Source organism: Synchiropus splendidus, chromosome 18 (assembly GCF_027744825.2).
Source record: "Synchiropus splendidus isolate RoL2022-P1 chromosome 18, RoL_Sspl_1.0, whole genome shotgun sequence".
Lineage (NCBI taxonomy): Eukaryota > Metazoa > Chordata > Actinopteri > Syngnathiformes > Callionymidae > Synchiropus > Synchiropus splendidus.
In genome coordinates, this window is record NC_071351.1 from 3,955,309 (window position 1) to 3,978,617 (window position 23,309).

General features: G+C 46.4%; 2 protein-coding genes across 4 annotated transcripts; one reads left to right on the forward strand and one right to left on the reverse strand.

Annotated features, from left to right (window-relative positions):
* Positions 1-1,197: 1,197 nt before the first annotated feature.
* On the reverse strand, positions 1,198-17,483 carry vwa5b1 (von Willebrand factor A domain containing 5B1). Its single transcript, XM_053848768.1, has 22 exons — positions 17,169-17,483; positions 15,499-15,654; positions 15,213-15,374; positions 14,047-14,266; positions 13,512-13,660; positions 13,038-13,169; positions 12,065-12,189; positions 11,459-11,635; positions 11,139-11,249; positions 10,200-10,402; positions 9,373-9,487; positions 9,027-9,212; positions 8,341-8,509; positions 8,057-8,256; positions 7,718-7,949; positions 7,255-7,548; positions 6,740-6,877; positions 6,352-6,486; positions 5,106-5,177; positions 4,212-4,281; positions 3,951-4,074; positions 1,198-3,136 (listed from the first exon to the last, which is right to left on the reverse strand). The coding sequence occupies exons 2-22, from the start codon at positions 15,635-15,637 to the stop codon at positions 2,507-2,509; spliced, it is 3,783 nt and encodes a 1,260-aa protein (XP_053704743.1). The 5' UTR covers positions 15,638-15,654; positions 17,169-17,483; the 3' UTR covers positions 1,198-2,506.
* Positions 3,344-23,057, forward strand: ddx19a (DEAD-box helicase 19a). Of its 3 annotated transcripts, none has more exons than XM_053848771.1 (15): positions 3,344-3,514; positions 3,600-3,683; positions 4,604-4,656; positions 7,721-16,849; positions 17,311-17,488; positions 18,981-19,047; positions 19,118-19,304; positions 20,793-20,885; positions 20,952-21,054; positions 21,121-21,235; positions 21,321-21,498; positions 21,673-21,910; positions 21,988-22,150; positions 22,214-22,405; positions 22,617-23,056. In XM_053848771.1, exons 8-15 carry the CDS (start codon positions 20,824-20,826, stop codon positions 22,676-22,678), a joined length of 1,113 nt encoding a protein of 370 aa, XP_053704746.1. In that variant the 5' UTR covers positions 3,344-3,514; positions 3,600-3,683; positions 4,604-4,656; positions 7,721-16,849; positions 17,311-17,488; positions 18,981-19,047; positions 19,118-19,304; positions 20,793-20,823; the 3' UTR covers positions 22,679-23,056. The 3 variants fall into 3 exon arrangements, with proteins under 3 accessions (XP_053704746.1, XP_053704747.1, XP_053704744.1); XM_053848772.1 differs by having other exon boundaries at positions 7,721-7,959; XM_053848769.1 differs by lacking the exons at positions 3,344-3,514; positions 3,600-3,683; positions 4,604-4,656; positions 7,721-16,849; positions 17,311-17,488 and adding an exon at positions 17,529-18,821 and having other exon boundaries at positions 22,617-23,057.
* The last annotated feature ends 252 nt before the right edge of the window (positions 23,058-23,309 follow it).

Below are 23,309 nucleotides of genomic sequence, written 5' to 3' on the forward strand. Positions count from 1 at the left end.
CCTCATCTTGTGCAAGTGCACTGGAGGCCCTGACACGACAAAGGCTCCTTCGAGTTCGGCCTATATTTTTACATTTGCATTCAGGATGTGCAGTGAAACATTGTACGTCACAAGCTTTTATTTCGACGCCGTGATGTTTTCCACACCACCAGTTGGTTTCTTCATTTTGGCCCTTCATTTCCTTTCAATTCGACAAGCAGTCTCACGAGTGTGTTTACATTAGCAGTGTTTAGTCGTTGTGTCCAGGCCTGAAATCCCCAGGTGCTCCAGGAAAATGCCAGAACGTTCTCTGCCAGATCTTGGGTAATGAGTTGACGCCTCCTCTCCGGCAGCACGTACCGCGTCAGGAAGTGTTTGTACAGTTTGACCCCCCACGGTTGTGATGAACGGCACAGTAGTGAGGCGCTGAGCTGCAAGGGTGCCGCACTGCGTGTGACTGACTGTGTCATGAGGAGGCTTTTGTGTTTGACGGTGCTTTGACAGATGGACACTGGAGTGTTTGATACAGCATGTGAAGCATGTGCTGCAGTCACCTGGGTGCTGAGATACAGTGCACTTGAGTGTACTGCAAGCACACGAGCAAAGGTTGATCTGAGACTTGACTTCCTGGAACAGTCATCCAACATGACTCAGACTAGATAGACCCTCTGTTAAGCTGTTCTTTTGAGATGCCTGTGGGCTCCATCCTTTGGAGGACATCTTGAAGGTCAGCCAGAAACAAGGATGTCTCCCCTGGATCTCATTTACAAGCCCACTCTGCTGCCAGTTAAAGGTTTTCCCACCATCATCAGACTCTCTTTTCAACTTGATACTGCAACCGTCCAATTGTATCCTCAGGCAAATGGAACGCTTCAACAGAAGAGTAACAGCAGATTCATGGTGTAGAAGGAAGCACCTGAGTCTCCTCCTCACTTCGGCGCTCAGAATCATAGCATCACTGCATTTGGAGTTGCCCGGCAACAGCCGAGCTGCCGGTAAACAAGGTGGCTGGTTGAGAGTCAGGTCAGTTAGAGCCCTCATTTCTGCTATTGTTCTTTTTTAATTGCTGTGGGATAGTTAGCTGGGCTGCAGTCATTACTGCATGAGAAGACGCGATCAGACCACCGGGGCCGAGGTCGGAGCGCATGCTCGTCGTCATCGAAAAGACCTTTTTAAAGAATAATTTTTATTCCATGCAGCAGTGGAAGTGTGGGCCGTAGCATCAACAGTTAGGACGACACCATAGAAACTGCTCGACTGTCATGAAGGCACACACAGCAGGTTACTGGACTGGACGGAGAAAACACAGCAGGACTGCGACCAAACCGCACAAAGTTGGACCACAACACCTCCGAAGTGACAAGGGACACTCATGCAGAAGAGCGGATGAGAGTCAAATAATCCCCATGAATACCTGAGTGAAGCCAATATGTACTGCTCGTGCCAGAAAAGAAGGGAGGAACATGTCAAACTGAACATGGGCAGACACTCTGCTGGAGTTAAACCCCAGTGAGGCACTTGTGGCTAATGATCTGTGTTCAGGAGAATTGGCGTCGGCACCAGGACCCGGGACCGGTCCACGCGCTCTTCAAATTCAGTGTTGAGCATGAACCATTGCGAGGTGGTTCAAAGTGAATAACTTCAGTCAGGGCAATGTTCGACGTCTTTTGTTGGCTGTTCGTCTGTAGTCCACTGACTAAATATGAAGAGGCAGCTTGCACTGTGAATAATAGCAGGGTGTATGAAAATCAGTTGTTAGAAATGAAGGAGCAGCAGCTGGAAGTGACAGACGGTTGACTGTGAATCAAAGTGTGGTCATACTGAGGCATTAAGACAATCAAGTTTTGCATATTTTCAAATATCAACAACACTGACCGTGGCGTCGGAAACATCTGCCAGCACTGAGAGGACATACCTGGATGCGTTTCTCTTTTGCACGATACAAACATCAGTAAATGTCAACTTTTTTTCCCCCATAATGGTTTAAGGTTGACATTTTCCAGCCACGTAAAACAGGAGGGAACAGTAGTCAAGCATGCTACGAATTTACACTCTGCAGGTCTGATTTTAGGGTCTCTGCCGCAGCCTCGACTCACAGCTCAGGGCCACATGTGCTTTCTGACATTTCTCACTCTTATTTGTGGTGCTCTTCATTCAAAGAGCAATTCCATCCAATCCAAAGTTCACACAATATTTTTTAAGCCATCATCAGTACTGCACCCATGTTACATACGTCTCCTTCACTTGCTACAATGTCTTGTCTTGACTTGACTCGCTCAATAGAGCTGGGGCAGGAACCCTGAAATCAGAATGGATCTTCAACTCACTTGGGTTGCGCTACAGTTTTTGGCACCGGCGAGGTAATGGCTTTTACAAATCGCCTTCAAAGAGCCTGTGATATGTTTGGAGAAATTGCACGGCAACAGAGGACATCACACATTGTTCACATCAAAACAAAACCCAGAGAACATACTGAACGCAGAGTGGAGGGCCGTGGCCTCGTGGAGCATAGATCAGGTCGGACGTCTCAGACGCTGTTCGGGTTGTAGCACAGCATGTTCAGTTGCAGGTTCTCCTCCCAGTGTCTGAGGATGATGAAGAGCTGGTTTGCAGCGGCTTTGATGGAGGCTAAATCACGACCTTCCGGGATGTCCTGCACGCTCAGCCACATGCTGGCCTTGGCTGCTACCAGTTCCCACTCGATGAAGTAGCTGGCGGAGCTGTGCTCCAGCCAAGCCAGGGCCACAGCTGTGGCCCACACCATGCTCTCTGGGTTGAGGACCCGCTTCCAAACACCAGCAGGTGAAGAAGATGTGACTGTTTCTCCTGAGCCAGAGCTCCGGCGGCTGTCCATCTGGGAGCTCGGCGAGAGAGGGCTGTCGGCAGCTGAAGGTAAGGGAGATCCAGCGTCCACCCACGAGGTCTTGTGAGCAGGGCTCTGGTTGCTCTCTGTAGGTTGCCAAGTTGCTTCCTTCTCGTGTGGGAATTTGGCCCCTTCATCACCACCCTCTGCCCGACGGCTGCTGGACGGATGGCTCAGACTGGTGCGGTGGCTGTTGAAAGGCGATGTCCACTTTAACTTCTCCATTGGGACATTAATGGCCTCGCAAAGCGCCGTGTCAAGAGGGAAGGCGCCACTCGCCAACTGTAACAGCACCTGAGGAAGAAGCACACATGAGGATTAAACGTGGCGCTTTTTGTAATCTATATTTGTATTTGTTTTGTCTCCTTCAGGAGTTTCATTTTTTATTATTCTTAAAGACGTGAGTTGAAAGGTCACGACATTTATTTCCGGTTTTAATTAATTGGTTTGACAACAGCCAATCATAGCTCAGTCTGAAGAAGGGGTGGGGCTTATGTGTCAATCTGTTTCCAGTTTTTAGCATTAGCTAATGCTCACAAAAGAGTGGGAACAGTTCTAATAAAAATGTTTTTAGGACCGGTGATGCTGTTATTTAAGAACCAACTGGGGTTAAGTAGAATATTAGTCACTGCTGACTTCCTTTGAATTGATGGTTGATAACACGAAGAAAACGTATGAAAATATAAGAAGATGCTAATCGCGATTAGCATTAGCATGTGCATTTGTGTTGAGTTAACTACAGCGTCTCTGTCCACAGGTGGTGAAGAATACTACACTGAAATACAGAAATGAGCACCTCATCTTGTTGAAGTCTTCATGCTTCTCCTGACAGCTGGCTGTCGTGAGTACTTACATTACATTAAATTAGATTGGCTATTCTTTATTGGTGCTTGGTTCGCCTGAAAAACTACTGTCATCTTTTACATCATGACGTTACGTTTGTTCCACAGCTATTATAGACGAACGTGATCTTATTATTAAGTGAAAAATCTAGCTATGAACTATTACACTTCTCCACCAGGCTTGTAGCTGAACACGGTTTTCCCAGGATCGTTGGCATTTGACTTGTACCTTTTGCCCTTTAAATACACAACCCAGTTGTACACACCAGAGGGATGTAGTCTTTGTTCTCGTTGTCACTCTCTCCGATCGAATCTCCTGACTTGCTGTGAGATCGACACATGAATCCTTTGGCAGCTCGAGTCAGGAGGCGGGTTCTGCTGAGGGCAAGCCTAAAGATATATATATATATATATATATATATATATATATATATATATATATATATATATATATATATATCAGCATTAGTAAATCGAAGATCAATGGTGCATTTATTCAAGCGATATTCTTGCTGCCTCACACTCACCGTGCTGAGAACAGGCTCTCCACTGATTTCACCGACTGGTCAGAGGTCACAGATGGACTTCTCTGAGAAACTATAGCATTAAAAATGAGGTTAGAGCACACCTTAAACAGCTACAGTAGAGGCGGGTAAAGTACAGGCCGGGGACTACAAGTGGCCTGCAATTCTGTGGCCCTTATAAGGTAAGCTATTCATCACTGAAAAAGGTCTTTGGATGTTTATGATTTCAATTGACTGTCTTTAAATATAAATAGATTTGAAAAAATAATCAGACATATTTTAAGCATATAGCTTCATTGAATAATAACACCTTTTTCCCATTTTTTTCCTGATTTTATATGGTTAAAGCATCAAATTGAAGTTGAATTAAGTCTTCTTTCCGTTTTTCTTTACAGTTGCCGTTTATATTGTGGCCTGCAGGGAGGTTCAATTAAGCTGCTGTCTTCCCGTGAGTACTGTGACAACCAAATCTGTTTGAGAACCATTCTCTATTTCTCAGAAACGATGACCTAAGTTGTACGGAACATTTGGAATAATACATGTCATAGTCGTCTGACAACCATGAAGGTTGTGTTGTTATTTGTGGAAAATATGTACAATAAAATGGGACTGTAACTCGTAGCCACAGGTAGCGTCTGGAGGGCAGGGTAGGGCTGTTTGTGGCTGTGTCCACCACATGGGCTTGTTGATTTGAAAAGAGCTCAGGTAGGGTCAGTCAATAAAAAAAAAAAATCACAGGATTGCAGCTTGTGACAGGGATGTCAATAGCCTTGTCATTCACATTTGGAACTATTCAAAGTTGTTGTCCAAAGAAAAGACAAGAGGCAAGACAGCGTGGTTTCTGTTGATGTAGTCTCCACAGAGAAGTATTGATGAAACAGCATCAGACACACTCACCCTCCGTGAAGCTGCATCTCTCCCAGCCTGAGGAGGATGGGGTGCTGCACGGTGAGGCGCCGTCCTCGGCACCTGGAAATCCCATTTGAAAACACACACAGTATGATGTGTTGCAACGAAGAGCAGGCTGTCATATTCTAACAATCTGGAGCCAGGACATTTCTACACTGGGCGTTACGAGCCAAAGCTCAAGCAGAGTCTGAGCTCCTGCTGCTGTTGCCATGCTACTGCTGCCTGAAATACCTTGGTCTTTGCAGACGTAAAGGAAATGTCAGAGAAACTGCACCAAACCTTTTCACCATAAACAAATTTCACTCGCTATTACATATAAATGCGTATTAAACGTGGAAGCCAATGCAGGATAAATGACATTTTCATTTACAAATGACGCACTTGTCTTCAGCGGCTGAGGGAGAATGAAAATATTTATTTTAATGTCAAATCTGTGTGAAAAATGTCAGCCAGCTCCATTTGATTTCCAACCTGTCGTCTATCTTGTAGCTTTACATGCCTGCAGCTTAAAGATTACGTTCCCAAAGTGCTCATTTATAGAAAGGCCGTATGGATACTAAAAGCATTCATTTCTGTTTCTTTGCATATTATGTAAATGTGTCGTGCAATCTTCAAACAAGGAACGTAATCCTTGTGAGATTTATTCCGTTTCAATAGCTGCACCAAAAGGAATACGGATGCGGTCGTCCACAATGAGCCCAGATTTTTGCACCTTAATTCCCCTTTGTTTACATGGCTGCATTGCATTTTAAAGAAGTGACATAACTCATTCTGAAAATGTAGATTTTTTTTCTCATGCCGTAACCATTACTTGTGTATTATGCATCTTTTCTCAGATGACAAATCATAAATATAAATTCTTCATTATCACACAAAATGGGCAAATCACTGGTCCACCCGAGGGAGACTAATTCATCCTGGGGCTGCTGCATGAATATAGAAATGAGTGTGGCTTAAGGCAGAGGTAATTGCGTTTCTCAGCAACAGCAGCTGTCACTTTCTCCCGGTGTCTCTCGTGAGGGCCTTATTTTCAAGAGCAAGTGTGAAAATGTTTCAATGGGTCACATGTTTGTTTAACCCTTGAGTTCAGCCATGAGCTCCAGGTTACGACCAGATTACCAAACCTCCTGCTGTGAGTGGTTCACATCTGCTTTGAAGTTGTAGAGCGCACTCGTCCTCCAGCAACGAGGATATTGAACTCATGACCTGGGAGAGAGTGTAGAATGCCACATACTGTTTGGCGGCTGGACTTCCTCTGCCTCCTCCGACACCCCCCCAGACTGAGATCGGCCCAGTCCAATCGAGTATCCTCTGTTCTTTCTGCTTCCTGCTCGAGAGCCAGGCTTTGAGCTTCTTTTCGCTTCATCGCCTGAAAACAGTCAAGACTATCATTACTATCCGGGTGTTGAATTCAAAGGTTATAACAAAGCAGCACTAGCACAGGCCCAGAGAAGGAATCGGTGACAGTGATTTAAATGAACTCCATGGGAAGCCGAAGTCAATGCTGCATGCTGGGAGCAGTGGCCTTCCTCTCATACTCGGCATTAATCCAAATTCACATCAGAAGCTGCATCTCTTGTATATTAAAAGCATCGTCGCCCAGTGAAATTCAAACCACCCACCGTGGTTGATGTATTCAATGCACGTCTGCAGGTACTCGTTAGTGTCCAGGTCGATGGGAACGAGGGCTGTGTATTTGCTGAGGATGTTGCAGCCCTTGCTGGTGTGAATGGCGTACTGCTGGTACCTCCTGCCTGAGCCTGTATCAAAAGCAATTTGCACATATACCAGCATATAACAGGTCAGAGTGAGTTAATGTGCAGGCTTCACCGCTCATTATCAGTTTGTGAATAGTACACAGTTGGGGAGAGGGTCAGTCCTCCCTCTGCAGTTCACAATAGACTGGTGCTGATCTTTTTAAGAGCCTAAACTCTAAAAGAGAAACCGGTCTGCTGCTTCAGAAAATGTACCAATGCTGCTTGTGTCTGTGAGCCCTGAGATGTTTCTGGTCGGTGTGTTGCTCATAGGTCATCTCTATGTTGCTATGCACAACCACACAACACATGCACACACACCTCAAACACGCCTCTCTGTCAACCCTGAGAACCTTCATTCGTATGACCCCAGAGAAGCTCACCGTGCTCAATCTCGCTCTCTTTATGGGCCATATGCTCGAAATCCCTTATGATGGAGCATCCGGCCAGGTGATGAAAGGTTTCATTCCACAACTCCTCATGAACCTTCTCCTCACGTTCACGGCCGTGCAGGAATGGCTTGATGTCAAAGACGACCTCCCACTTTACCAGCTTTCCACATAGCAGTCCAGACACCACGGCCTTGCAGTCGCCACCTTTCTCGCTGGCTACCCCAGGATCCAAGGTCTGGATCTCCTGTGGGGTTTCTGCCTGGACTAGCTGGTGGCTGTATCCATCTAGGAGGGAGCAAGTGAGGGGGTTAAACCATGATTTTTATCTCACAGACATCATCATTTGCAATTTAATTTCAAAAATAATGTAATGGTGGAATATGGAATTTGATTCAGAAATGTATGTACTAGTGCAGATGTGGACATCAGGGTCATAATGACTTTGCTCATTTACCAGAATCTCCAAAGCTTCCGGCCGAGTGACTGTCAGTGGATGATCTGGATCCATCCTCACCGGCGGTGTTACGAGCTGCAGGCGAGGCAATATTGCCACCGGGTGAAGGATTGTCCTGCAGCTGTGGATGGATCTGGACCTCTGGGTCGACCTCCTGCTGGTGAGGCAGCGGCCGCTGGACACTGGAGGGACGTGCTTTGGATGACGAGGCACAGAGACTGGCAACCTGCGGCTGAAAACAGGTTCATTCCATCATTCTCACACATTTCATATATCAAATTAGAGTGGAAGATTTCCTTACAGCAGTTGTTTTGAGGTGCTCTATTCTGTGTGTAGTACCTGAAAGTCTTTCTTCCACTGTGCCTCATGCTCAGGGCTCATTTGTCCAATCAGCTCCTGAGCTTTGGCTCGCCTCAGGGGGTTCTTGGCCATGACCGAGTTGGGGTCACTGGGAGTGAACGCCTTTTTGGCTGGGTTGTAGTCTGCTATCTGATTGGTGCTGTACGCTCGTCTTCTTGGAGAGGTCTTGCTGTCGAAGCCTGGTTTAACACCAACATGAGGGTTATGTGAAGTCGGCTCCTAAAACTGAAAGCTGAGAAATGTTACAGCGCCACACGTCATACCTCCAGAGTCTAGCTCCTGGGAGGAGTCGTGCTGCGCACCAAATGGCGATTCTCTGTTGGACCCCTGACTGTCCAGCACCATCCTCCCCAGCTCTTCTTCTTGAGAGTGGTAGAAGACAGAGCTGGCAGACTCCACAGAGCGCATCATGCTGTAGCGTCTTCTCTTCTCCTGTTGATTATCATAAGAAATGATAATCATTATTATCATACAATTATCGTCTGCGTTGTTTCACATGTGGCTAACTTATAAAATATGAATTACAAGTTTATTTTAGGCGTGGAGGAGATTTCAGAGAGTCAGAAACAAGGCAGCTTATAACTTTGTGTCAACATTGTGGGATGAATAACTGTTATTTTTACTGTGTAACCATGGATGCACAAGCTTCCATGGTTACACAAGCTCAAACATAGTTTGGCTGCAGCAGACTTCACTTTTAAGATGCTTTACCTCCGGTGATACAACTTAACCTCCGACATTAGCTGAGGCCTTCACCAAAATGTTTGTAAAGTGAAAATCATAAATGAACCTTTGAAAAGAAAACACGTTTAGGTAAATACAAAAAATGACAACTGATGCGTTACGACTCATTGCTCTTTAGTTTCTTTTGTCAGCAAAACAAAAAGTGCATCTATTTTTGTCGACTTTCATGTACTTGTGTTCGCAGTTCCCAAACAAGTGAACGTACTGATTTGGGGTTGGCGTGGTAGCGGGTGATGTCGCACACCACGCTGTAGCCAATCAGATTGTCGCCTGGAAACAGGAAAGTGTTGCCCACAGGCGACAGCAGCACCTCTTTGGTCTCTGGAAAAAGCCACTCGATGGAAATGTCACTTAGGACAGGGGACATGGTTCTCTTCAGCGACTTGATCATCTGCGGGGTAAAAATAGACGCTGAAAACACCTCTCCCCGACCGGAACATTAGGTGAGGCATCATTTCCTCAGACGCTGACTAATAGCTTGACTGTGGGCCTCGAATTGGCAATTGGTCACCAAGAGCCTAGCAAAGCGTTGAAGTGCTGGGCATAAGTACCTTGGGCTGCAGTCGCTCTCCGTCTGCCAGGAACTCGGCTGTTCCTCTGGAAACTGTGGCCAGGCCTTGAACTAACCTCCTGCAGGCGTTCTGACCAATGCCGAATGTAAAGCATCTGCACAAACACAGGGGTCATTAGTATGCGAGAAGACTGTTTCTCTTTTAGTTACTGCAGCCTGTCTGACATGGAAACACTCAGCAGTCGATGCTCCTTCTGTTGAATATGTTTGGACAGTTGATTCATCCAGATTGAATGAGGCAAATTCTTTACATTGTTGTTCACCTCAATGAGAGGGTGAATATGTTTCGTGCAATATCTGTGTGCCAGGATTTCATTTTGAAAGGATTAGCACCCCATAAGTAAGACTCAGATTAATCCTTGGATAATCTCATCCTGTGACCGTTTATATTGCCAGCTCATTTGCACATTTGTGTGAAACACTGGGTTTCAATGCATACATGTCCGTGTAACACAGTTCATCTTCAATATTCAGCATGTGAGCGCCATGATAGTGCATGCATCACTTTATCACAAGCAAGAATTGAGAAGTGTTTCAGCAAGGCGTGGCTGCTGAACAACGGACAGATTTTTCTTTTCCTCTTAATGGTTTTCAGTCCCTGTCTATCTATTCAAAGGCATCAAGGGCCTGTCAGTCACAGCGGACTTTGATCAAAGCATCATGATTTTGACAGAATGAGCAACTGTGTCTGCCTCATCTCAGACCTGGTGCCCTCCTGTCTGTCTGTTATCTGGATCACTGAACACCAAAACCCCTCCGTGACTGGAAGTAACATGTCTGAGTCAGATCTGACATAGTGATACTTGCCTGATGTATCGTGCGTGACTGCGGATGAGCTCCACGACTCGTCCGGTGTTGCTGACGGCTCCGTCTGTCAGCAGGAACAGCAGGCGTGGGTGTCCGCTGTACATGGGCTGCCTCAGGATCCAGTTCAGAGGCGCTAGAACGTTTGTGCCGCCCATGTCGGCTCGAATCTTCCGTATATATTCGCACGCCAGAGCGAGGGCCTCCTGGGTCAGCATGGATGAGGAGCAGAGAAAAGATTCCTCGAGGATAAAACAGCGACAGCACCACTCATACAGACAAAAAGCAATGCCATTGATCCAGAGCACTGCATGGTCTTTCTCTGGCGGATGATTGTCCTTGATCACAGGGAAGCTTTCCTTCAGTCCCTCTCAGCATTTTCATGGCTGAGCAAGGTCAAGTGCACAACGCAGCAGCTCCACTCGCCATGCCATGACACATCCACTTTCAAATGTGAACGCATAAGATCTTTTTCCTTCCAATCTCAGGTTAAAAAATGAGTCGTGGTTGCTGCGCCTAGTGAAATATTTGAAGTCCAGTAAGTTTCGTATTCACAGAAAATGGTTGCGGATGAGATGATTAGTTTGTTCCCAGCAAAATGCTGTAGGAAAAAAATGTTCTGGAAAATGTTAAATGGAGTTCAGGGTTGTTTAGCAGGGCGTGGAACAGGATTTAAACCTCCGAGTCTGATGCCATTGTTAAACCTGTGGCTTTCAATTCGGTAAGTGTTTGACTAGAGTGGATCATTTTCACAAGGCTAAAGTGATAGTGATGAGAGAAAATAAGATAAATGGTATGAAAATGAGAGGAGAGAGAGCACCAGCTAGCTCCTCTGTTTCTGACTACATCGCAGCAAAAAGCTAGAAAAGAACAGCATCCTTGAAAGACTTTTTCTGCCTGATGTTGTTTACGCACAGTGAAATTCATTGTTAAGTGCTTCACCTCCTCGTAGTTCTGGCTGGCTGTGAAAAGCGATTTGAACGTCGATCCAAAACCAACGATGTTGAAGAGGCAGCCGGGCACAAGACTCTTCAAAATCACCACCATCGCGTCCTGAGGGGGAGCACAAACACGTGACGTGTGGATGAAAGCAAATGAAGTTGTTCCACTTCAGCCACCAATGTCTGACTCAGTTGAAGGTTTCATCTGTGTTTGAATAGACTTAGATGCAGCTTCATCATTGTTCACTAGTTTGGTGTTTGATGTCGCCATGGAGACAATCTTTTGTGTGATAAAGCTGTGGCTCTGGGAGGTGATAATACCTTCACACGGTTGATGTTGACGCCGCTCATGCTGCCACTGCGGTCGATGAGGAAGATGAACTCGCCGTGCACCTTTCTCAGGTCTGAGGAGATGGGTTTGAGGTCGGGGCAGAAGTTCAGCATGACCACAGGGTTGTGGAGGACGTCTTTGTGGAGCCGTCTGCGGATCACGTCCACCTGCATGTGCGAGAAGATTCAGCTGTTAAGATTAATTGTTGAGTCTAAAGTCAAATGTCAGAGCGGTTTGACTGGTTCACCGGCGGGTCCATTCATGCTGCATGGGCTTTAAACCCTTGTCACACTGAGAAGAGTGTTTCCATAGCAACCATTTTCTTGGCTTTTAGGTGATCTCTCTCTCTCACCCTGGATCACTCTCTCTATCCTCCCTGTTTTTGGTTTGAAACCATTTGTTTTGGTCACAGCTAGTTTCATCATCAGGCGTGTTTTTTGCTGACCTCACTGCACACTTCCATGTGGCCTGGTCATCTCTTGTAGAATCTTGGTTATTTGTGGACACACTTTAGTGTAGCACATAAGCTGGAATTGAATCAGGCCAGGCATGTATCATCACCAAGCTCTCAGCGCTGTCAGCCTGAAGAGACTCACCTTCCTCTCATTGCTGCTGTCTTTCTTGGTGGCCTTGATAAAATCACTGCGTCCCTGAAGGAACTCGTCGTACTCCTCCAAGGTCATGTCTCCGTTCTCGATCAGCACATGAGGAAGGTGAGGCTCTGGAGTGGCACCATTAACAAACACATTCATCTCACTGACATGCAACAACATTACAAGCCTGAGACCTAAAAATAGACCGTCGTCCATTATCTCCTTCAAATTACGTTTCAGTGCGCCGACAGGAAATAAACTATGGCTTTCTTCCACGAGTAACAGGTCTCACAGAAAAGTGTGTTTTGGAAACTAAATACATGGAGATGTTTGGTGTTGGGCTGAAATCCTGGGTTAACTGTCCTGAACATTGATCAGCTGAGCTCTTCATGTTGCATACAGTGATCAAGGTCTCTGCAGATTGACAGCTCCGTTGCAGATAAATGGGCGTGAAAGTAAAGTTTTCCTCTCATCTTCTTTTTTATAGCCTACAACGCAGTGCACTCCTCCTCGGTCCTCTGCAGGAGCTCAGGCTCCATGTTGTGCTTGTGAAGCTGCAGTGAGGTGAATTAAATTGTCTGAAGTGTTCGCTGCTGGTCTTTTTTAACAAAGAAATATGTTGCGTAAGACGCCTACTCGCTCAGTCTTTTTTCTGCTTCGAGGAGACGAGAGTTTTGTTGGACCCTGTTGGACAGATGAAAAGAGTTTTCTTGCCTCATCGTGACATTAGTTTTGTGAGCGCCGGCTACATGAGATGTGTCTTGATAGATGTGTAAAATACTGTAGAAACACTTGCTGGATCTCAGGTAGTGACTCAAGGTGGACTCTGATGGTACAAATAAACAAGTTTCAAGTTTCAAGTCTTTCTACGTGTTGAAGTAGACTTTACTGAAAACTTGTGACTGGTTGTTTAATTTGAAACGAAAACGAAGTGGATGAGTTGCAGCAGGCACTGAAAGCTCGTGTGTGGACCCACCACTGGGGTAGATGAGGATCTCCACTGGACAGTCGTAGGTGTACTTGTCAGCCAGAGTGATCACCACACTGGTGGCAGAACGAGCCTCAGGGTCTGCATCTGCCCTTATCGCATGAGATGGACTTTCAACACCTGCACACATCCACCAGCACAACTGATCAAAACACTGGTGACAACAGAAAAACAAGCCAGTTAGAGCTTTGAACACGGTCGGTCGGTGTCGGGGTGGTGTTGCTGAGGCTGCGTCTGGGTTTTCTTCAGATGACTGCGCACTGAGGCTTGAGGTCCTGTGGATGTGGTGAAAGCAACACTGCAGCTGAGCATTATAAAATATTTAATGCTGGATTAATGGATATTCTAATTTGCAAGTTAGTCTTTGGCACACAATTATCGAGTCATATCTCAGTGACTGTGTTGCTTAACCAGCAGCAGTATCAACTGTATGTTGTATTCTCGAGTCACACTTTTTCCAACCTGCCAGGAGGTAGGGAGCTCGGATCTCCAGCTGGAAATTAAACTCGTAGTCCATGGAGTTAATGGCCTCGTCCTCCAGCAGAGAAGCCAGGCACAGCTGAGATGGGGACGGGTCGTGAGGGCTGGAGGCGCACAGGTTTCTCTCCCGACTGTCAACCAGAACAATCATTACAGGTTACTGCAGAAGCGTCTTCAATGCTATGGTCACATTTTGGAAATGCACTCTAAGTGATGGCTTGAACTGAGTTCACTTATTGGTGGTGTTGAAAGGAATAGCTCATAAAACGGCCATGGCGATGAGGTCAGCTTTTCTCCATGCTCCACTCTCATGCTGTATCTGCACTTGCCAGATAGATTGGCTGTCGGGGCTGCTGTTTCTCCTTGGCAACGTTCGTGTGGACCAAAAGTGCCTTTGTGGATTTGAAAAAACAACTCTACTGTATTTTGGGAAATTAACCTGAACTTTGTGTTTCCGACCAAATCTTGCCATCTTTATCAGCTAATGCAGCAGTTGACACAGAGGTTGTGCGCTTACACCCTTGAGAAGTTTGGGGGCAGCCCCTGCTCCTCATTGATGGTCCTCTGGACTCGAGGCGTGCACGCTGGCGGAGAGGAGACTTTGATGCTCCCACTGGGCAGCGTGCAGAGTTCTGAGGAGGTGCTGACCAAGATGTGAACCGTCTCCATCGGGGGGATGATTCCCAGGTTCACCACCAACACGGTCCTCTCCAGGTCTTCGTCCATGACCACGTGTCCTGCAGAAGAGGTTACTAGATTGATAGGCAACTCCTATAGTTCCTCATTATTCTTGAGTTACCACTCAACTTTACTTTTTTTTTAATGGATCCTGCAATAATCTGTTGGGAGACCAGGCCGCGGGGCTGTGGTCGGTGCTGGCTGTGAGAACATTACTGGCTGACTGGTTCCCCTTGTTCTTGGTGGAATCACCACTAGAAATCATCTGGATCTGCCTGGATCGTCGTCTCATTTAGATGTTTCTTTTTCTGTGTGACATTGTAGGAGTGCTGTTGAAGATGAGCAGTGAAAGAAATCACAGAAATCCTTCAGAGACTTTCTTCAGATGCGAGGGTGTCTTTTGGAGATCGACTCATTGATGCTCTCGTTGACAGTTTCTGTTTGGAGGCTCGAAATATTCAGAGTACTCGATTCTAATTATAACCTCTCCTCTCTGAGAACTGTTATTTTCATGTTTGAGAAAACAGTTTTCTCGCTCCAAGTGGAAAGAACGTTTTATCTCAAGAACTGAAAAATGCCTGCCGACTACAGTCAGCTATTTTTCGAGATGTCTCTGATATTTCAAAGAAATCCTCTCAGCCTCTCAGGGTCAGACTTGTAAACTGTCCTGATACAGCTGAGTCTGCAGTAGTGTGACTGCAACCATAGAAAGATTTTGTTATCAAAATTCTCTCCTTCCAAAGAATCTGCAGACTATGATTTCCCATCCTCCTCCATTATGTGCATTTGTAACCACATCATGAGCAGAATTCTCTTTCCTCTGCGGCCTGCGGTCCGTGCGGCTGAACCAGGAAGCATTAATTGTATCACGAAGATCAACGGCAAATTTACGAGGACCGTAAAGCAGCACCAGAGCAGAGCAACATCTCCCACAGCTCATGCTCCTGTGAAGATTCAGCAGAACAACAGAACCAAAGATGCAGACGCCAGCGTCTCCAGTCCTACCTGTTCCTGTCTGCAGGGCCCCGTTGGATGAGTTGCAGCAGTCCAGATTGCAGTCATCAATTTTGCCCTTGTCTTTGATCTGCAGTGTGATAATCTGAGTGGAGATCATTGCCTCGAAGCCCACAACAATGGAATTTTCCTCCAGGGGATAAATGAAGATCCCTTTGAGAGCAGAGAGACACGGAGGGGTTATGAACCAAAGCAATTTTCACACGGTCAATAACAATGCATTCTTTAGCAGCAGAGATCCACTCAGATCCACGAGACGTGACGTGCAGCCACTCACCTTCGATAGCGTGATCCTCGATGTTTTCGTAAGTCAGAGATGCCGTCATCGCCAGAGTGTAGCCTCTGACGCAGGAAGTGATGTCAGAGACGCTGAGAGGCAAAGCGCCCCGGTTCTCTTTGTTGATCAGTCCAGGCATGGTGTCAGTCTAGGATCCTGGTTTGATAGTCAGAGTGATCAGTTAGCATCTGCTCTTTTGCATCATCTTGTGAACCATGTGATCCATGTGTACCAACATGACCTCGGGGGCCGTTGCCTCTGAACTCAGGGATAGAGATTTCCATGTGGGCTGATTTTTTTTTTAATCACCATTTGCCCTTTTACGCTGAAGGTTCCCGGGTCAAGTGTCAACTCAAGGTGGTGGGGGTTTTAGGATCACGCTACTGAGAAGCTGGCGAAAATGTCAATCCGATAAAACTCATTTCGCCTGGTGATGATTGATCTACTGGGAGAGAACATGCTGCCGACTGAGTGTGTAGTGTAGTGATGCAGTATTAATCCCTATGACTCCAGCATTATTATTCAGTATATCTACTTCCACATGCCAGTAACTTGTGTCTTCTATTGTCTTGTTCTAGATCCCAGTAGAGGGTGAGTCATTGGGCCGTTCAGCTGAACGGACGTGGTCAGATATTGTGTAGTGCTCTGAGGCTGCTGCTGGCTTTGTTCGGTATTGTGAACCAGATTATTCTTTTTTGTTTATTATAAAGCATTTGCATTAAAACCACCTCATCTAACTCACAGTTCTGAGTTGAAAATGAAATTTATGCCGTGGTATGCCTTAATACCGACTCCTCATGCCACTCCACATACTTTGGGATACTTTTAACATAGATTTTTTTGAAAGCATGATCTTTCTTTTTTGGCAAAACGTCAGCTTCTGGTTATAGGCAGTTGCATCCCCTGCTCTTTAACACTTGAGTGAAAGAGGATGACACGAGGCTTGGTGCCGTCTTCCCGCCTGGTTCTGTCAAGGGTCTGCAGCACCATCAGGACTGCAGCCTGGGCTTCATGCGTTATGACGAAAGCAATTTCCATAGAGACGGCTCTGGTGTGTGTGTGTGTGTTGGTGTTGGCTGGACTCTGCAGACTGACCAGTAAAAAGTGTTCCCTTATTCATGAAACTGAGATGATTGCAGCGATGACACCCCGAATTCTCCCACACAGTGATGACGTCTGAGGTAACCTGCGCCCGTCTGACATTTCCCTGAACACACCGATGTTCTGAGCTCCGCAGAGTTAGTTGTGAATGAGCGTCAATGAAACAGATGCCATGCAGATGTGACTTGTCCCAACAGTGCCATCTAGTGTCCACACGTACAAGCCACCAGTCTGCAGAGCCGATCAACAGGTAAGAACTTCAACAGGATTGTTGGGTTTCTTCATGCCACTGAGGAATGAAGTGCAGCACCAGCAACTATATGAGGTGGTTAATCCTCAGGGCTCAGAGAAACGTCACGGTGGTTCGTCTGAAGTAATTAACACTGAGGGCTTTCGCTCCTGACAGGATCAGTCATCTGAATCCCCTCGCATCCAGCATCAGTGTCTTCTGGCTGCCCTGCAGTCCTTAAAGCTTCAGAACTGTCTCTTTGTCATCACTATGAAATGAAACCTGGCTTAGAGCAGCAGATCTGCGTCCAGACTAGATGTGTGTCTGATATCAGTCTTACCTTCTGTCATCTGGATGTGCAGAGTCTCTCCCGCAGCCACTTGTCAGATACCTTCCCGTCCTCCTCCTGTTGCTCTTTGGCGACCTCTCTCTCACTGCGCCTCTTTTTGTTCTCCTTCTCTCTCTTTGTGACGCTTCCACAGGTGGCTGGCGACGGAGACGCAGCTGCCACATGCACCGCTGCTCACTCTGTGGATGAATGAACCTGCAGCAGCAACATGTGGCTGCGGAGTGAAGGCTTTAAAGGGGATGTGGCGTGGATCGTCTGGCAAAGAGGGAAAAAAAATGGGAGGAAGCGTCACGACTTGAGGAAGCATTCAGGTTCCCACTCTAATTCCTCAGGGGGCGCGACTAAGTGTCATGTGGAGCATCAGCAGGCGAGGGGAGCCACGGCTGCGGGGAACAGATGGGCGGGATCCACTTTAATGTCCCTCTTCCCTTAATGTTTCCCGTCCAAACGTGTGGGTGTTTGGCTGTCTCACTGTTTTGCAATCACACCATTTGATCAATCTGTTTTTCTTTGTGGGGGTTACCATGACGATTAATATGTGTTGAGAAAGTGCTGGTGTCTGTTGTGAGGCTGTGGATGTGTGGGTCTCTGGGTGAGTGTGTGGGTGGGCGCTTTGGCTGACACTCAGCATCCGCCTCCAAATTGAATTAACCTGCAGCCAATAAGCTCAGACTGCCCCCCACCACCACCACCACCATCAGTCCTCCCCCCCACCTCCGGTGCTCTACCTACTGACACCATCACACACTGATTCATCGCCCTCTTTTATTCAATCCAAATGGTTGATGCTTAATTGGGACACCAGATACATCGCTCGAGTGCAGTGATTGACACTGTCCCCTCTCAACAGCTGTATTGAACTTGACACTTCATCTTCATTTGCTGGCTAAAAATAAAACCATTACACATGAAGAGGGGCAGACGCAGCATCATCAGCACATGCAGTCAGTTATTCTGAATCACAAGGATTTCAATAATGTCAGTTTCCGTATGTATATTCCTTATTCATTTAAATGCATATTCTGGCTTTTAAATAACATAATTGTTGTTATACTGCTTTTTTTTTATAAATGACATTTCCTTTATAGTGAGTGCTCCCTTTCATTTTCTATTGTTGGGATGATGACATTGATGATATTCTAGCATAAACTCTAGTTGTAAACTAGTTGTGGTTGTTAATGTAACTTCCTTGTATCTGATGAATCATCCTAATCTATTTTAAAAGTGAATAACACAGTTTAATATAAAACAACAAGTGTACTTTTAAGCACATTTATTGTTGTTTATTATCTGTGCTATATTGTTTTCGTCGATACGTCAACGTAACACTTCGATATCACAGCGCATGTTCCTGATTTGTTTGTCGCTTAAAATAATAAAATATTGAATTAATAGTCTTAAATGTAAGCGTTCGCTGATTCCTGGTCCAACCGCTAGTGTCCGTTTTTCGGCTGTGCCCCTGAAGGCACCATCATTAGCGGTGTGGTCCAGCTCTGGCAGGTTCGTCTCCCGCGCCGACGCCGAACTTTTTCGTCCAGAGTTTACTTGCGTTCTGGAAATACTTGGATTAACAAGTAGAAAATGTCCGCGGACTCTTGGTCGCGCGCAGTTGATGCCCAAGAGGGTTCATTGAAGTCTGGCCAGGTGAGTGCGCGAGCTGAAACATGGTGGTCTCCATCACGCGTGACTGACCTGTCGCGGCGTGTTAGGGCGGGCTAGCTGCTACCTAGCGGTGCGGCTAATGTGAAAACTTTGCCCGCTCAAGTTCATATGAGTCAAAAGTTAACATTCTCTTTTGACTAGCTTGGTCCCCTGAGGAAGATTGGCCGAATTTCAGCCCTGTTGAAGCAGCCCGTTGGGGACATAAATGGTAGTTGCACTGTTTTCACTCATTTTTGCAAAGTCATTGTCACCTCAGTGACATTTGTGGTTCCGTGCAGGAAACGTTTCGCCTGACTGGATCGAGGATGAGGCCGAGAATGAGAAGGCAGAAGACTTGGCTCAACAGTCCCTGTTGAACAAGATCATCTGCCGAACTCTGGTCAACAACCGGAACCAGGTGGAGGTTCTTCAGCGGGACCCAACATCTCCTCTGTTCTCAGTCAAGACCTTTGAGGAGCTCAGACTGTGAGTCAGTGTTTCAGATTTAAACAAGTAACCTGCTCATTTCCATTGTGTGAAGGTGGAACTTTTTTTTCCACTTCAGTTGGCTATGTATTTCTTAGTTCAAGGAGTACAAAGTACTTTGATTTCATTTTTTTTTTCAGATTTTCAATGATGATAGGTTTCATATGATACCATCTTGAATCGCTGAGTGTGTCTCTCTAATTCTTACTATAACAAACTTCTTAAACGTTCTCCGGGCAACCCACATCACCACTGAGCTCCATCACAGCTTCACGAGGCTCTGTTACTTAGACGGCTGCACTCAGTCATCGTGGCTGTGAACGTTGGTTCTAAAGAGTCCAGGCACAGAAGGCAGGAACCTGATGGACCAAAAGCCCGGACCGGAGTGAACGCAGGAGTCACAAGAGCCGAGGACAACTGAAGGGCTCAGACGCTGAAATGACAATTTCTTCTGGATTGTCATTTGTTGTATGCTCCACTCCATTGATGTAGAGGGAGGTCTTCCTTTAGGGACGGGTCCGATTCGTTATCAGGCTTCCTTTTCTGGTCTAATACCGTTTTTCCAAAATCACAAACAAAAGTAATGATGATTGGATTGGCGCAGCAGTGGTATAGGCAGGTATTGGAAGTGAACACATGTGGAACGGTGCATCCTGAGTGTTTATCTAGTGCTAACAAACATGTTCATTTCTGCTCGCTATTTCATTGTGTTTACTGAAGTGTCGTGTCAGGACAGCTCTGACGTCCGCCAACGTGTATCCGACAGAATTTCATTCCATTTTATTAGCAGTATTGATCGCCTGTTTGGTTCTTACACGTGTAACATCATCTGTCTCAACTGTCTCTCTGCAGCTGCTGCAGACTCCACAGGATCCTGCGCCGACACACGACCAGCGTCAACTTATCAAGCTTCTAGTTCGCTTATCGTTCCATTTGGCAAAGAACAGTGTAGAAAATTAAAGTTTTATCTCTGCCTTTCATTGGTTCCAGGCGTTCCTTGCTGGCTGGGAAACATTCTTAGTCTTCATTTGCAATTATATGGTTGACTGTGTAGTTTATGTTGTCACCTGTGATTACATTTTCCGCAGATTTGCTGTGACCCTTCCTCAGTAACAAACTGGACTGTGGGTGCGGGGCCAGAGACCCAGTTTTTCAACAGTTGGCAATTGGGTTCTTTTACCAGCAGAGGCGCCAAAAACAAATTCTTTACCTAACGCTGCTTTAAAGGGTTCTGGAAACGTTCCCAAATTGCTTGCATTAGAAAAACTGCAGAACTTCACAGTCGATTAAAAAATGACAGTCATAACTTCTTTTTGTTTTTGTTCTTTTTCAAATGTATTTTGTGGCCACAGTTAAATATGTCATTCACATGTGGACTGTGAATGCTAACGCCTGTGTCGTTCAAACACACCTAAGAAACTGCATGTCTGACCTCAGAAATTATTAGGAATTCTTCATCCAATTAATTTTCCTAGTTCTGTTCTACAGGAAACCAGAACTGCTGAAGGGAATTTATACTATGGGCTTCAACAGACCCTCTAGGATCCAGGAGAATGCACTGCCCATGATGCTGGCTCAGCCGTGAGTTTGCCTATAACAGCTCAATGTCAAAACTTCACTCAACAATACTTGGTTTCCCCAAACTAGTCCTCAGAATCTGATCGCGCAGTCACAGTCGGGCACAGGTAAGACTGCTGCCTTTTCAATAGCAATGCTCAGCCATGTGGACCCTCAGAAGCAGTGGCCGCAGGTAAGACTGAAGTACAGTTCCCATTCTTCACACTCCGCTCCTTGACCCATTTCTCTCTCGGACCAGTGTCTCTGCATTTCACCCACCTATGAGCTTGCGCTGCAGATAGGCCAGGTCATACAGCAGATGGGCAAGTTTTGTCCTGAAGTGAAGATGGCTTATGCTATCCGGGGCAACCGAGGTACCGATTGCACCTTATGTCTTCAGATCTTGTGGGAAACTAAACGGCCAGAGAATTGAGTACTCATTTGTGATCTGCCCTTCAGTGGCGCGAGGCGTCACTCTGTCGGAGCAGATTGTGATCGGAACACCCGGAACCATCTTGGACTGGTCCACCAAGTACAAGATCATCGACCCAAAGAAAATCACCATGTTTGTTTTGGACGAGGCCGACATAATGATCGCCTTGCAGGGTCACCGGGATCAGAGCATCCGCATCCACAGGTCAGTGCTAGTTAGTGTTCCACTTCAGGTGAGGGGTTTGCAGCACCTTGTGGACTCGCGCTGAAATTCAAGATAAAGTGTCTTGTGTTTTAACAAGCATTAATGACAGGAGTCTTCACTGCGTCATAGTCACGTCATTCTGACGACCAGCGTGACTTCTGTGTGTGCCTGTAGGCATCTGACCAAGGACTGCCAGATGCTCCTGTTCTCAGCCACCTTCGAGGATTCTGTGTGGAAGTTTGCCAAGCAGGTGATTCCGGATCCCAATATCATCCGACTGAAGCGTGAAGAGGAGACACTGGACACCATCCAGCAGTTCTACATCTTGTGCCAGAACAAAGAGGACAAGTTTTCAGCTCTCTGTAACCTGTATGGCACTCTCACCATTGCCCAGACAATCATCTTCTGCCATGTGAGTCCCAAGGGAATATTAGGACTTGACTATCTGGATCCCTGGTACGAGAGCCTAAAGTCACATGTCACAATCAGACTCGGAGGATTGCTGCGTGGCTGTCTGGACGGCTGATTGAAGAGGGCCACCAGGTGGCGTTGCTCAGTGGAGAGATGACCGTGGAGCAGAGAGCCGCCGTCATCGAGCGCTTCAGGAACGGAAAGGAGAAAGTGCTGGTGACCACAAACGTCTGCTCCAGAGGTGAGACCACACAATATTTATTTCAGGAGCAGGACTCACCCCCGTGACTGTCGGTCACCCCAGGAATCGACGTGGAGCAGGTGTCACTCGTGGTCAACTTTGACCTTCCTGTGGACCTGGAGGGCAACGCAGACAACGAGACTTACCTTCACCGGATCGGCCGCACTGGGCGCTTCGGCAAAAAGGGATTTGCTGTCAATATGGTGGAGAACAACAAGAGCATGGAGATCATCAACCAGATCGAGATGCACTTCAGTACGTACCTATGTGTTTCCTGGGGGAGGAGGGAGGAGTGACCTAGGAAACCTGCCTATTGGGGTGTGAGTCATTTCAGTGAAGGGGCGCAGCTCATGGCTCTCGGAGAACAACACGACAGAGCAGCGCGCTCATGACTGTTTAATCCAGAAGACTGTTGAGCTTAGGCCCAGTGTCACCCGTCCACTCTGACATGTGTCTCTGCTCTCAGATCGGAAAATCAAAAAGCTGGACCCGGCCAATCTGGAAGAACTGGAGCGCATCTCCGCCTGAGCTCCTGGATCCAGATGCCTTCAATGTGTTCATGCAGTTTACATTTCATTGTTTACAGAAAAGCTAAGTTCTAATGTTGAAGATGCAAGCTTATTTACTTGCCAAAGTTTTCCTTTGATGCTCTTAGATTCTGAAGTCACTTTAATTCTCCGGAGAAGAGAATGTTTTGATGGGCGTGGCCTGCACTTGGTTTGCTGTGTTGATTGAGCTCCCGCATGTCTTTTGTTTTTGTGTTTGCATGGTTTGAGTTTTAAATGTCTCTTTGCACTGTTGCGTTCGAGTGACTGATGAAACCGTTGCTGCAGTTTTGTAAATGGAAAATTAATAAAAGGTAGAATTTCTGAGGTGGGCTGTAGTAAACAACCTTTAATGCTGTTGGTCATTAAACGTCTTCACGCCTTGGTGTGGAGTGGAGATGTTAGTCCACCATTTCTGATGAATCCCAGATGTTCCCTCTCCAGTGGTGGTATCTTCTTAGACAGAGCGATGCCTGCTGGTGGCTCTGCTCTGAATCTCAGGCAGGTGAACACACTCCCTTCCTGCTTCAAATGATTTGATTTTCCTTCATTGCTGAAAATCTGACAGCACTTATCTGGTTTTGTCTTGTCCAGGTGGGTGAGGCTCCTGTGCC